General features: G+C 36.9%; 1 protein-coding gene across 1 annotated transcript; it reads right to left on the reverse strand.

Annotated features, from left to right (window-relative positions):
* Positions 1 to 3692: 3692 nt before the first annotated feature.
* LOC148298916 (exportin-1-like) lies at positions 3693 to 12280 on the reverse strand. Its single transcript, XM_088276530.1, has 4 exons — positions 12171 to 12280; positions 8738 to 11737; positions 5592 to 5735; positions 3693 to 4581 (listed from the first exon to the last, which is right to left on the reverse strand). The coding sequence occupies exons 2-4, from the start codon at positions 11630 to 11632 to the stop codon at positions 4435 to 4437; spliced, it is 3186 nt and encodes a 1061-aa protein (XP_088132656.1). The 5' UTR covers positions 11633 to 11737; positions 12171 to 12280; the 3' UTR covers positions 3693 to 4434.
* Positions 12281 to 14183: the final 1903 nt, after the last annotated feature.

Consider the following 14183-nt stretch of genomic DNA (forward strand, 5'->3'; position numbering starts at 1 on the left):
TGGCGATAAAAAGGTTGGGGACCACTGCTATATACCATTCAGAAAAGCATGCAAAAGTTTATTCTGAATATTTTTTACCATTTTAAACCTAAAATTCTTGCTTTAAAACAAGTTAAAAGTATTTCTAATAATACTGGAGGCTAATAATTAGTGAAAAATATGCTATATTTATAATTTTTTACTTGGTCGCCGTTGTATCAAAACGCCTTTTTACCAATTTTTCAGTCGATATGTCAAATAATTACCGGATGTAACAAACATCATACATCAAAAATCAAACCAACAGCATAATAACTCAATAACTGCAATTTGATGGTAAAACAACCAAATATTGAATACTCAATATAGCTCCGAGGAATCTCCAATTATTGATAAATATGATGATTCACAATTATGGAAGTTTCATGATGCATACTGAGGTGTGTTAGTTATTTAGAGGTTGAAATAAAAGCACGGCAGCGGTTTTAAAAAGTTTTATTCCTAAAATAAGTGTGGAGGAAAACAGTTATATGGGGACCATCCCATGTTTACTTTTGAATGAGAGGCTTTTCTTGGAATTTCATAATTTAGGAAGAAAAATGAATACAATGGCACTCGATACTCCATATTCCTATCCAGACGGTCCCGGGTCACCCCGCCCGAATATCGTAACATTTGTAAAGTAGAGAGATAGTGGCCCAATGATAACGGCGCAGGAAGGAGGACAGGAATAGGAGCGGCGAGTGCCCAAACTCTCTCAAAGAATCACTTGTTGAACTTACATAACCGAAATACTACATTGTACAAATAAAGATAATGGATACTTTTATACAAGTTTAGTAAATAAAAACACAAAATCCCCAGCAATTCCTTCCGGAAACAGAAGTACCTCAGGATCGGTTCCCGCGTAAAAAAGGCCAATTATTATTTACTTCCACAATAATATTGTAGAGGCTAGTAAAAAAAAATATTCACTTTGTAAAAATCTCTATTTTTCCAGACAAATCATTCACAGTGCGTACAATCATCCTTCGCACACACTGCTAGCCATTCCTTTTCCCAGCCATACACGCGCAATCGGACATCGCCTAATTAAACTATTTCATAATATTATTAATATAATAACCTCTCTCCGTCGTCTTAATCATCCATCTCCCGAGCGCGGGTTGCTACTCCCCCTAACCTAATCTGTCATCGTGTTAAATGCAACTTTACTCTGTAAACTGGGCAGATCTCGCGCACACGCGCCCGACACCTGAGGCTCGGCGGTCGGCGCAGCGACACACTAAACCGAACACTCAAACTCGCCCACTTGTATTATATACAACGCTAGCTTCCTCCTAACACACATAGGGACTATCCCCAGAGTACATAGCTGCACGGGACACCGTGTGTAATCGGGATAATGTAATGATTCCATAGTCGATACTAAATAATAAGCGCAATAGTGAAATTATGTTAATTAATACACCTCGGTCATTAGCGTAATAGAAAGCTCTCCCTCTCCTGCAGCTCTAAGCAAATAAGTACAACACTCGACATTATAATTAATATAAAATGTACAAATAACAAACAACATATTCACGTTAATTATTTATCATGTAAAGATACAAAATTATTCACGGATAAAGCTTCACATAAATAAATGGTATTATCTTCCGACCACCACGATGGTTTCCGGAAGTCACTTTAACAGCCACGGAGCAGTAGAATAACTAAACTACGCAAAACTAAATAATCACTGGAAACCTTCCTCGACAACACGCCGCACGCCGCACGACTTCTATACCTAACTACGCTTGCCGCGAGTTACCGCTCCTCTCCGACCACCCAATACTACACAAATGTACACGGAACAGACAATCAAGGGAACTTGTTATCGGGTGAGGTATTTTACAGAAACGATGCGGGTATAAGAGATCAGTGAGCGATACATATTGGTCCCAGGATAGTTAAATGGTTGGAAACCAAAACAATTCTGCGTATTCGCCCTTTCAGCCATCAAATCATCCAATCCAACATCCCTTGCAGACACGATTCTAATTGAAAGAGCGTTTTTCCTTTTTCACTTAGAATTTATTCACTCTAGTCCTTTTGGATACAAATAGAAGGGAATAATAAATCCTTAGCAATAAAAAACTAATTGGAGGATACCAACATTATAAAGGCGTGTTTTATAATTTCCATATAAAATTGTAAAATCTTTAAAAACCTAACCAACTCATCTATTTCATCAAATTAAAAAAAAATGGGTTGATTTTCAACAAAGGCAAAATCTATATTATTACATATTATTCCAAGTGGCAAAATAAGGTTCAAAGAAATGGTTGTAAATGTATATCGAATTTAATTACGTGGGTATATTACATTCTGAAGGAAGTACAAAGTGTTAAATGCTACATTTAAAAAATATCTCGTTCTAGATGACATTCAAATACATACATCAAAAAAAGTAGTTGTTGACAAAAGAGAAATCACGTAAAATTAATGAAGCAAAACTATTATAATCAATTTGTTTACAGGTATAATAACTTCGATACAAATACCCTTATGAAATATGATAAGCATTATGTACACAGTTCTCAATAAAGTTTCCGAAGCAAAACCAGATGAGTTCTGTATTCCAAAATAATAGCTTATTGACGTAACACACACAAATTGAACCCGGTTTAATTTGTATAGAATCATAATGGGCACTGAATTTTTTCTATGAGGAAGAATTTTGAATATTACAAACAGAAGCCTTCAGAGGGTTGTTTTAAAATTATATTTACAAAAAGATAGAATTTTAGATTCGTCACATTCTGTAATTAACACATTGATCGCCAACCTATTTCAAATAAAACGGGAGTTGTGGGTTGGGTTGGTTAGATTCCTTAACGCGCCACCGTATTACGTAACTATAGTGATGGTGAGTGATATTTTTTATATGCGACATTTTCAGTTCTCATGTGAGAAACATGCATTTTTCTTATTATTAGTTATTACTTAAACAAGTAATATATTTAATGATCAATGAAAAAACATGTCAACTACATAGTTTTAGTTTTCTTTTTAAACTTTAACATTTTTCTCCTGGAAAATGTAATTAGTTTATGTGCTATATGTAGATAAATATTTTTTTAAATAAGTCACGAGTGTACGTCATGGTAGGAGTATGTTGCATTGAAGGAATCTTCTAAGGCCGTGTTAAAGTTATTTTAGAAATTGATGCCCCCTACGCACCCTTAGCAGTCGAATATACAAAGAGTGTGCTCGCTGACACCGAATAGGACATAGGTGGCCCTCGCAGTGATCAATGTGTTATTTAATATACACATGCAGGACAAACTTAATTGGACTCGAAATACTAATACCTTATTCAAAGTCAGTGCATTACATAATACAGATTAGTCATCATCATAAATTTTAAAATAGTCCTCAATTATGCATATAGATTTTAAAATCATTTTCTAAACATAATTTCATTTTAAAACTTCAACAAATAAAAATGTCAAAGTATTGTAAATACAGCATTTTAAACAAGGGACATAAATGCAAAAAAAAAATAGATTACAATTTGGAAAACCAAGAATTGTTATGAGCCCAGTAACCGACAATTCTTTTGTTTGTTGATAGTTTAAAAAAATATGAGCGTGTATTTGGACATAATTCTGTACATCAGAGCAAAAAGCATCGGTTGCATGTTATTTATAATACATTTTATTCTTTCATATAGCTCCGAAGTATTGACCTTTCAAGGGATTAACTAATATGACAATAGTGTACTTATGTTTGGGGTATTACTATATCAATTACAATTTTCACCGCAAGTTTCAAAAGGGTAGGCCGTCACCAGGAGAACTGCTCTGAATATGTAGTGAAAACCAAACCAAAGACTTTGTTACAAACAAACAATGATTTCAAAGTAATATTTTAAATGCATTAGTAAAATCATAGTTTGAAACTGTAGAGTAACAATGTCTCTGGTAAACAGGGTATTTGCCTCTCAAATGAAACGCAGGCTATAACTATCTGTCAAAATTGTCAACCGTAGCTGACGCCTATCTGTGACATGGCACAAATGTGTCTGGTATGCAATATCACATACGTGTGATTAGGCAGGCCCCAAGATTTAAACCTCAATGTCTCAGAATGGGTCATTCAGAATGCAGATTTTTTTAAATTTCTCATATTATTTATGTATTACCTGCGTAACAAAAATAGAATAAACATATTCCAGTGTTTGTATTGTATGCATAACACTAGAACATATTTGTGATTTTTAACAATCACACAAAAACATGTGACAGAAAAAAAATAATGTTAATCTTTAGAAAAACATGCAGTTAAGACGTTTTGGCTCGTGGCGTACAGAATCACCATGGTTATGTGATTTAGTCGATGATTATGAGTTGTAGAGTATGACAGATTGGTGGCGAAGGGTGGTGCGGCCGTGCGATACGGGGAGCTGCCTTAGTCCTGCATATCCTCGGGTAACTCGTGAGGGTTGAGGACTCCGGGCACCGACAGCTGGACTCGCCGCTTCTCCTCCTGGGCCTTCCGTAACGCCGCTTCCCGCTCCTCCAGGAACAAGTCACTGTCGTCCGAACCCGTGTACTCCTGCGGAAGTAAAGACATTTGTAAATTTAAACAGAATAATAATTATGGTTTTACACAAACTTAGCATCAACTGATACCGAAAATACCTTTTTTAGATGCTTGTCTACGGATATGAACTGAATTGTCGGGAAGGAAATAATGAAAACTATATCACTACAACTAGAATAGAAAACGAGAATTCTCAACATTACCTACATTACAAATAAAGGAATCGAACCCACATGCCATTTTTCAATTGAGTGGCTATCCAACTACACCACAGAGCTTGTCATCAATTAAAAATGAAAAAGGAAAAAATCTAGATTAATAAGTGAGGGAATCGTAACGTGAAATGAAGTATTTTTTTTTTAAATTTGAGAAAGAAATTAGTTTTTCCACACCCAACTTAGTCAGGATCGATCTGGTTTGACAGTGCGTCCCGACTCCAATCCGGTTAGTCATTTTTTCCAGTCTGTTCCATAATAATTCTACACACTGATTCTTTTACATCTTTTGTTCTTAATTAAAGAGACAAAACATAAATGATGCGCAGTATTGTGATCTTTAGAGAAAAGATCAAATAGACAGTTGCCCATAAAATAAAAAGTTTCATTGCAATTCTAAAAAAATATTAAAGTTTTACGATACAATGTTCAATCATCATTTTCAGTACAAATCTTCTATTATCACAATTAAAATGTAACTTTGTTTTCAAATCACTATAAATATTTAATTATACCTTAATTATAATGTCTACCGGTTTCGAAGCTAACCGCTTCTTTATCAAGACTGATTAATCAGTCAAGAGTATTAATCAGTCTTGATAAAGAAGCGGTTAGCTTCGAAACCGGTAGACATTATAATTAAGTTATAATTAAATATTTATAGTGATTTTAAAACAAAGTTACATTTTAATTATAAAATGGAAAATCACAAAGTTAGTGCTTCAAATATAAATTATTATCTTCTTTTATTATAATAATAATATTTTTTTATTCCTACAAGTTTAAGATAAAAGCATGAATACTCACTCTGATTTGTACAAGGAAGTCTCTGAGGTGATCTTTGAAGGATGTGATGTCCTGGTTGAGGTTAAATAGTCCCTGAACTGTGATCTTTATCTGTCCTTCACTGAGATGAGGGAAGGCATTCTTCAGTAAGGTCGCTACGTATTCCTGGAAACATTCAGAAAGGTTAACAGCCTCGGTCAATTGTAAACAGTTCAGGAATGAGTTACAGAGCTGGATGCACAATCCGCTAACGTGGCTCGGTTACATACTATATCAATCAACTAGACACACTTTCACTGGTGGGCTAAAAAGTTTCACGAAAATCCGGCTACATCTTTTTATGATCCTTCTTCTTCGTCTTAGTCCTCATTACTGAGGGTTGTGACCCTTGCCAAGCAATGACTCATCTCCGGTTATCCCTTGACGTACGTAGTGCTCCAACCGCCGAGTTGCATGCTGCTACCTTAACTTGATCGGTCCATCGTTATGATCCTTACCCAATTGTGCAGAGGATACCAGATTGAATCAATGTTGATGGTTAACAATATAATATGATGGCAAGGTGATCAGTCCTGCACTTCAGGTACCAGTCAAGGGTGATAAATAAATAAACCATAGAAAAAACATTTATTTAGTTTGGCTCCATTTTTCAAAATGTAATTAAGTAAATTAGATAAATGTATTTCAACAAACTGCAAAATTGCCACTTACTATGGATTTACTACAAATTAAAATGTCTATATTTTAAGAAATATGCACATAAAAAATGTTTTAGCTAATTGAAAAAAAACTAAAACTTCAATCAGTATTCAGGAATCCAATTCAATTTAAATTTAAGGGGGCTTGTGCACTACCCAGAATTTTACCGTCCGGCAGTCCGGTGTGAAAAATTAAAGCGACTACAACACGGCTGTCCAAATTTAAAACACAGTAAGGGACATTTTTTTTGTAGTACATTTTTATTGCATTTTTGGACTAAGTAGACTCTACTTAGTCCAATCTACTTATCTGTTACATATTAGCGTGATCACGCACCGATCCGAAGAAAGATGGAAAAAACCACAAGCCAATCCAAGCCGATCATCGTTTTATCACGCTAACTGAAGTGCTGGATGGTTAAATTCCGTGTAGTGCACAAACACCCTAAGTGTTTGATTTGTGTACCTGTGTCATATACCTATGTCATGATGCCTTATTTTCCCAAAAACATTCATTAAAAAAACAATCATGATTCTTAAAGTAATCAACTTTAATAAAACAAATATCCTTACCGCAAGGCTAATTTTGTAAAGGAGAAATTGTAAGAGTTGAAAAAAAAATGTATATGGTTTAAGCTCAATCATCATTTAAATTGTAGACATATTTTGTACATATATATTTATAGTATATAACTAAAATGTCAAAAGCCATCTAAAAATCACACAAACCACGTGTTTTCTAAGTGTAGAATTAATCCCATTAAAAATTATAAATAACTCACTGGAGGGTGACCATACTGTTCATTTAATAAATGAGGTTCATCTATTTGTACTTCCCTTCGCACTCTATACCGCTCAATATTTATGTTAACGATCAGATGCCAGATTCGAATATAATTGCAAAAATGCATAAAATGACAAAAACCTAACCACCACCGTTTAGCATATTGCATTATAAGAATGTTTTTTTTCCCTCATCCTAACTAGAAAATGGTGTTTAAATAAATGGTCATTACGTAAGAAAATAATCAATTATTAAAAGGGAAAAAAATCAATCTCCCGAGCATTGAGGAAATTATCAAAATAAATTTCAAACATAAAAAAAAATCACACCAAAATTCAGAATTGAAAAATGAACATATTCATGAAAAAAACGAGGTCAGCTGCATTCATATCAAATACTCGATACTCATGATGAGCGGCTGTCCATTTACAAGTAGAAATTTCATTAATTGATTGGGCAGTCACTTTGTAGTAAAATCTATCCATTTTTAATTAAAGTTAACAGTGGTATTTACCAAATAAAACTCAAATTACAAATAAAACTAGAAAGCACATTTTACAAAAAATAAAGCATTCATTTCCAGTTTGTATATATCATAAACTCGACAAGAGTCCATTTGCTCGCAAAATGATAGAGCGAGTGACAGTCACTTTTTTGTTCTATTTCATATTAAATCCAAAAACCAGAAATAACGCTAGCAAATCGTACTAATTTATAGTTTGATACCCCAAAATGAAGCAAGTGATGTGGAGCCAGTATTGGTTTGCCTTGTTTCCTATTTTTTAATAAAACAGGGTATATTTGTGACAGGTATAGTTATTGAAAACACTAAGACTTTTAAACATACAAAACTAATAATTTTTGTACCTAAATATCAGTAAAAAAAAATATGTATTAATACTTATTTCGTAAATGCGGCGGTGACTTTTCTTAGTTCATAATTCAAAATAGCAAAACAGGAGAGATAAATAAATAAAAAAATCCAATAATATTGATCATTTTCAATTAGAAATAAAATCTAAAGTAAAAATAATATTAAATAGAAAAACAGCTTGATGCTACAATACATTCAGTTTTGTTATTGGTCATAAGTCAAAAAAATAAGTGGATTAAAGTATTAACTGAGGAATTTCACAATATATAGCGAGTAATAAAGGTCACCATAGCTATCCTTATAGAATGTCAGTTGATGAGTTGCTTGAAGGGTGTATTTTGGTCTAAAGAGTAATTCGTCATACTTTCATTACCCATAAATAACGGCAGCCCAGATTCAAAAAAATTATAATATTTGTCAAATAGATTTTAAAGATTAAAAAAATTTATAAGATTAAAAAAATACTTTAAACAATTATTTTAGTACATGGCTAGTAAAAAAATATTTTAGAATATTATTTTAGTACATGTCTAAAACCAGGGTAATCGTACCCTTTCAAGGTCACTATTGACGCTACAAATAATGGATTGTCAAAATAAAATTCACCGATTCATTGTATTAGTTAAGCTTAGAAACAAAACTGAGTAGAATATAGGTATTTCGAAAATTTGAAACATATTTTTATTTGAATTATTTACAACTTGAAATTAGAAAATAAGTAGGGGTAGAGTGGGCTTCGGCCTAGTCACGAATGCGAGTAATGCTAGATGGGGCTACAGTTATGACAATATGTATAGTAAAAGAAAGGTACCTGTATATAGAGGGTGTTGTTAGCATGGTGGGGACCGAGCGGCACAGTGATGCGGCCCGCCTCCACCAGGGAGAAGAGGTAGGCCAGGATGGTGGCGTGCATGGTGATGCCCGCCGAGTGCGAGGTGTCCGTCACCACGCTAAAGATGTGCTGCAGGATGTCGCACAGGTAGGTCTGGTAGAAGCTCTGCGCGGCCATCGGGTGGTGCTCCACGTTCTGCAGCAGGCGGTACAGGATGTCCAGCCCCGTGTCCGCCACGTTCCGCATCGTGTGCTTGAAGGCCCAGATGATGGAGTCTAGCACCAGCTTGAACTGCGCAGGCGGGATGCTCAGGAAGGCCTCGAAGCAGTGCGTAGTCACCGCCTGCAGCAACAGGTAGAAGTTGGTCCTGTGCTCGGGATACTCTTCGAAGTCTTTGTTGATCATCTCCAGGGTGCATTCGAACACCGCGTCGAATATTTTGGGAATCTCCGAGGTGATGTCACCCTCCAGCTTGTCCACGATGGTGGTCATTGCTGCCAGCACCTCGGGCTCGCGCGCCACCGGCACCGCCGTGCGCTGGTAATCCAGGAGCACGGCATCCAGCAGCGGGGGAATGAAGCTCTCCATGACCATGGCGTTGTCATTAGATCGCGAGACCCAGCCCGAAATGAGCTTCAGCGTTTCTTTCTTTACTATTCGCATGTTCTTGATCAGAGGCTGCTTGGCGACCACCTCCCCGTTGAGGGCGATGGCGTGGCTGATGTTCTCCGACATTACTTTGTACACGTTGAGCATATCTAGGTAGATGCGTCCCAGCTGCACCATGTACGGGTGACCCAGGGCGTTGCAGGCGCGCACGTTGGTCTTCAAGATACTCACGAGCTGCTTGACGGCATCCGGATCCATGAGAATGTGGACATTTCTGGAGGCTTGCGATATGATGTCATCCCAAACCTGGTTGGGAAGCATCATGTACTTTTCTATCAGGCGCTCTTGCGCCACTTGATCCATCTGAGCGCTGATCATGTAACCGACCGCCTCGTAGAATGTGTGCACTTGCTGCGTCTGCAGATCGCAAATAATAGAACTAATAGTAGATAGAATTTCTTCAATAAAAGGACACACTTCCGCAGGCTGCAAGGTGACAAAAAATCTTCGACACTTAAGCGATATTTTAATAAAAGTGTCGCAGGCCATATCTTGCACACCGTCGTGTGTTTCGTGCATGAACTCGAATAGCTTGTTTACCACAGTTTTAAGAAACCTCCAATGGCAACGAAGGAAACGAGGGTACTGTCCCACTACGTACATGATGTCACTGGCGATGATGGCTTTGTTATCCTTTCCCTTTTTCTGTTCGCAGAGTCCCAGCAGATCCTTGATAACGGTCACAAGAAATCTCTTCTCATCTTCCTCCATCATGGCTCCGGATATAGATCCGATGGCCCAACATAAGGTGTTTAGATTTTTCCACGACCATTCGGTTCCGTTTACTTGATTTTGTAACTTTTCAGTCATTATTCTTTCGGTGTCGGTGTAATCCAAATGTGTCAAGTAGACCAGAGTCTCGCGCATATTTTTATACAAATTGATAGAATCCGTGTCTTTCATGAATTCTCTGACAACTTCTCCGTTTTCATTTTCCACAACGAGAACCTCTTCGGGTTTAGCCATGCGAGAGATCATGATGTAGCGCACCTTGCTAAGCACGTCGGCGTACAGCGCGCGGCGCGCCATGCCTCCCTTGGCGTTGTGCAGCGGCGTGGTGACGCTGTAGGAGCCCTCCTTGTACAAGTTGATGGCCAGAATGTTCCAGTACTCGAGGCAGATCTTGAACACCTCCACCTCCTCCACCTTGGAGATGAGCACCAGGTAGTTGAGGGCGTTGAGCAGCGTGTTGTTGAGGCCCTTGCGCTCGATGAGAGCGCCGTGCGCCTTGAGGTAGGTGCACAAAAACATGGCGAGGTTCTGGATGAACTGCTGCTCCTGGTCGCGACCGGCCGCGTACGCATCTCGGATGTTGGTGGACAGCGGCAACATGACCTCCAGCTGCTCCATGCTCTGGACCAGCAGCGCCACAAACATATCGTCGTAGTTGCTCACTTCCACTCCCGCTATCTCCATCAGGCAATTTAAGGTGACATTTCTAAACATGGGAACATTGAGGAATTTGAATATTAGAGTACTGATTAATTTGGTTTCAAAGATGTATCCGAGCGGCACCCAGTTGAGGAAGCGCAGAAGGGTGCTGAGCGTGGCCTCCACGAGGGGGGCGTTCTGCGAGTTCTCCAACACAAACTGGCACAAGGTGTAGATCTCGCTGAACTGCGCGCACATGGTGTCCTTGAGGTGCTTGGCCTTGGTCTGCGTCACCTGCCCCGCACTGAATACAAACACTTCCTCGCTGAGCAGCTTGAGGATCACCATGTTGTTTTGGCAGAGACTTTCGTTGGTCTTGGAGGCGCCCACGATGTCGCTGATGAAAGACTCCCAGTTTTTGGGCCACTCTCTCTTCAATACTTGGACGAGTATCATGTTTAACTTCTTGAGGTAAACTTTGTTATTCTCCATGGTCTCGGGGTCCGAAGAGGTTTTGATGATGAGTCCGACGATGTACTTCTTGATTCCCTCGCACTGGTTGCGAGGCAGGACCTTCCACCGCGTCTGGATGACTTGCTCCAGGATCTGTAGGGCGTAATACTTGGTTTCTTGGTTCTGGGAGAACTCCAGAATGGTGTCCACGCGCGTCCAGGCGTCCGGGTGCTCTTTGAGGGTGGTAAGGATGTCCTGGGCCACCCTCTGCTGTTCGCCCACCGTAGTGTATAGACATCCCACAATATTGTCTAACAGCCCGATGTCGAGTTTCTGGTTGAAGTCCAGTAACTTGGATGCCTGATCCAGCATAGTCGCCATATTCAAGATCCGATGTGATTCGTTTTACGGTATAATCAAATTTGCTATGGGTACACAACACAGCTCTTTCGTTCTAAACGCAATCATTCCTCTCCTAATGCAACACTGAAACAGACGAAAAAAGTTATTAATACAGCGGACTGGCGCTTTGCATATTGTTGATTAATGAAATATCTTACAAAAAGCCACCGAATTATTCCGAGTCGCAACAAAAGCGTTTGTCGCAATGGACGACCTAACCTACAATTAGCGATCAGCGACAAATATCGCAGATGCGGAAAATATTTTTGAACGGCTAGAGATTGAATACATACCCGAATATTGTTTGATACTATTGTAATAGGAAAGAGGTTGAATTTTATAGAAAAACATGTCAAACGCAATATCCACACCCCGAGTACTGCAGTGAAGACAAAACAACGTTTTTGTTACTACTTCGGATACCAAAGAAATAATTAAGGAGTCAAACAAAAAGTTTAAAAACTTAAAAGCATTACGGTTATGAAAAACATAATCAAAACAATATATTAACGCTTACTTTAGTATTTTTCATCTGCGGCGCAGTCACTTGAACTATCATACATACAAGGCAACCGTTGTTTTCCTAAACTTCAGCAAATACAGGCATAATCAAGATGTAGATGAAAATACCTACGCTTGAATCATAGACAATAAAATGACGTAAGCAGACAATTTTCAACACTATCCGATTTATTCATCACACGTTTTTTTCAAATTCATTAAAGATGGCTAGATATCTACCAATCATAAAAAAGGATATAATTTTTTATTGGCGAATCGTCACCATGTTGATTTTATGTGCGACAAAACGCAGAACAATTTTTTTTCGGGGCATTTAGAGCAAAGTGCTTAAATACAATTTTAGAACTTTTTTTATCAGATATGTCCGCGAATTCACAAAAATATGTAAGGTCGTTCCTCACCACCTTATACAGAAAAATCATCATATTCTTAGTATTAACTTTTTAGATCCATGTCTAATACCGATATATGAACTTGATAACATAAAAGAAATTATATTGCCAATTTTGTTATTATTTTTTTTGGAAATTTCTCCAAGCATGATGCAACGAATTGCATTTATATTCATTTTAGACACGTGTGATACAAAATGACGATGACAAACTAGAAAAAATATGTTTGTCTTACTGAATGAGGGTAGGATACAAAAAGTGAAGGGAGGCCTAATATTTTTTCATAAATGTTTACAAGGTCAGACGGCAATACTGAAAACCGCTTATAAAATATTATAACCCTGCACTATTGTAGAGAAGAATATTTACCCTTTTTCGTATGATGAATATCGCAATGCAACCCGAAACGAATGAAGAACGAAATAAGACTACATGCTTGAGATAAAACGAAGGGAGATTTTTTCTAGACGGCAAACTTAATAGTTTTAATTTTCATATGCAATATTTAAATAATTGAAATAGGTAATTTTGTAAATAAAACCATCAATTCTAAGTTATAGTGGAATTTCAAACATTTGTTGTTCTGATACATTTTTTTAAAACCATTGACTCGTGTCAGCCCGCCCACATTGCTGTAAGCTTAATAATCATCATTTGAAGTTCGTCTAAAAAGGTTTTTTTCATTTTAATTCTTAAAAAATTCGAATATAATTAGTACAATTCATCCAAATGAAAGTTTTGCAAAATCAGATTTTCCAGTACTTGATTGAATAACTTTTTTTTTGTTCACGAAAAACTATATCCAGTATGAATAGTTTTAAACAGATATCCACAGTATTTAATGTTCTTTAAAATCACTCCATTTTTTTATTATTTTGAGATAAATTTGTAATGTAGCTTTTTAAGTTAATTTTATTTTGGCGTTAGTAACTTTTTTAAGTGGATAATTCTGAGACCGCATCCAATATGCTCCTAATATTTATAACTACACTTAACCTTGAGCTTAGTTATCCCAGTCTAAACTGTTTTCTTTTTATAAAGAAGGGTAATATGTCCTTGGATAAACCCTTTGGTTACGATAAACCATTGGAGGCTATCACAACCTAACTTTTAAAAATTGTTTGAATAAGACAGGATTTTACACACGACGGTATTTTAAATGCAAATTTGCAAAAAAAACTTACACCAACAATGTATTTCGTACACAATACTGTATCCAAACTACACAATTTTATGCGAGTACAGATCTACAATCCCAAATGCCCTAGCTATCCCCCTTTTCCTACTATTTTATCTCCATTTCATATATTATTAATGTACTTCATTCAGAGCTTATGTCACCTGTGTTCCTTCAAATATATTCCACCTATACATCCGAGAATCCAAAACGTTAGACTAAACATCTTGCCTTCATATAGTTAATGACCGAGTCAACACCACGTATATCTGGTCGGTGCTCTATTTAGAAGAAGGTAAATATATAAAAGAGTAAATAAATAATAAAAAGAAACAATTTTTAGATAATATATTTTATATGTTTGGCTCAATACATCACTTATGTTATAATTGATTCATTAAAATGATTTGTACACAAAATCAGTATAAAAAAATAATAA

Source organism: Brachycentrus maculatus, unplaced genomic scaffold (genome assembly GCF_059751285.1).
Source record: "Brachycentrus maculatus isolate JH-2025_06_01 unplaced genomic scaffold, ASM5975128v1 h1tg001503l, whole genome shotgun sequence".
NCBI lineage: Eukaryota > Metazoa > Arthropoda > Insecta > Trichoptera > Brachycentridae > Brachycentrus > Brachycentrus maculatus.

Bases quoted from the DNA above. Each gene is read 5' to 3' on its own strand.
- LOC148298916 (XM_088276530.1), bottom strand. From the start codon at position 11,632: ATGGCGACTATGCTGGATCAGGCATCCAAGTTACTGGACTTCAACCAG. The intron at 5,736-8,737 runs GTACCTTTCTTT...GAATGTTTCCAG, and splicing joins ACAACACCCTCTATATACAG to GAATACGTAGCGACCTTACT. The intron at 4,582-5,591 runs GTGAGTATTCAT...TTACTTCCGCAG, and splicing joins ACTTCCTTGTACAAATCAGA to GAGTACACGGGTTCGGACGA.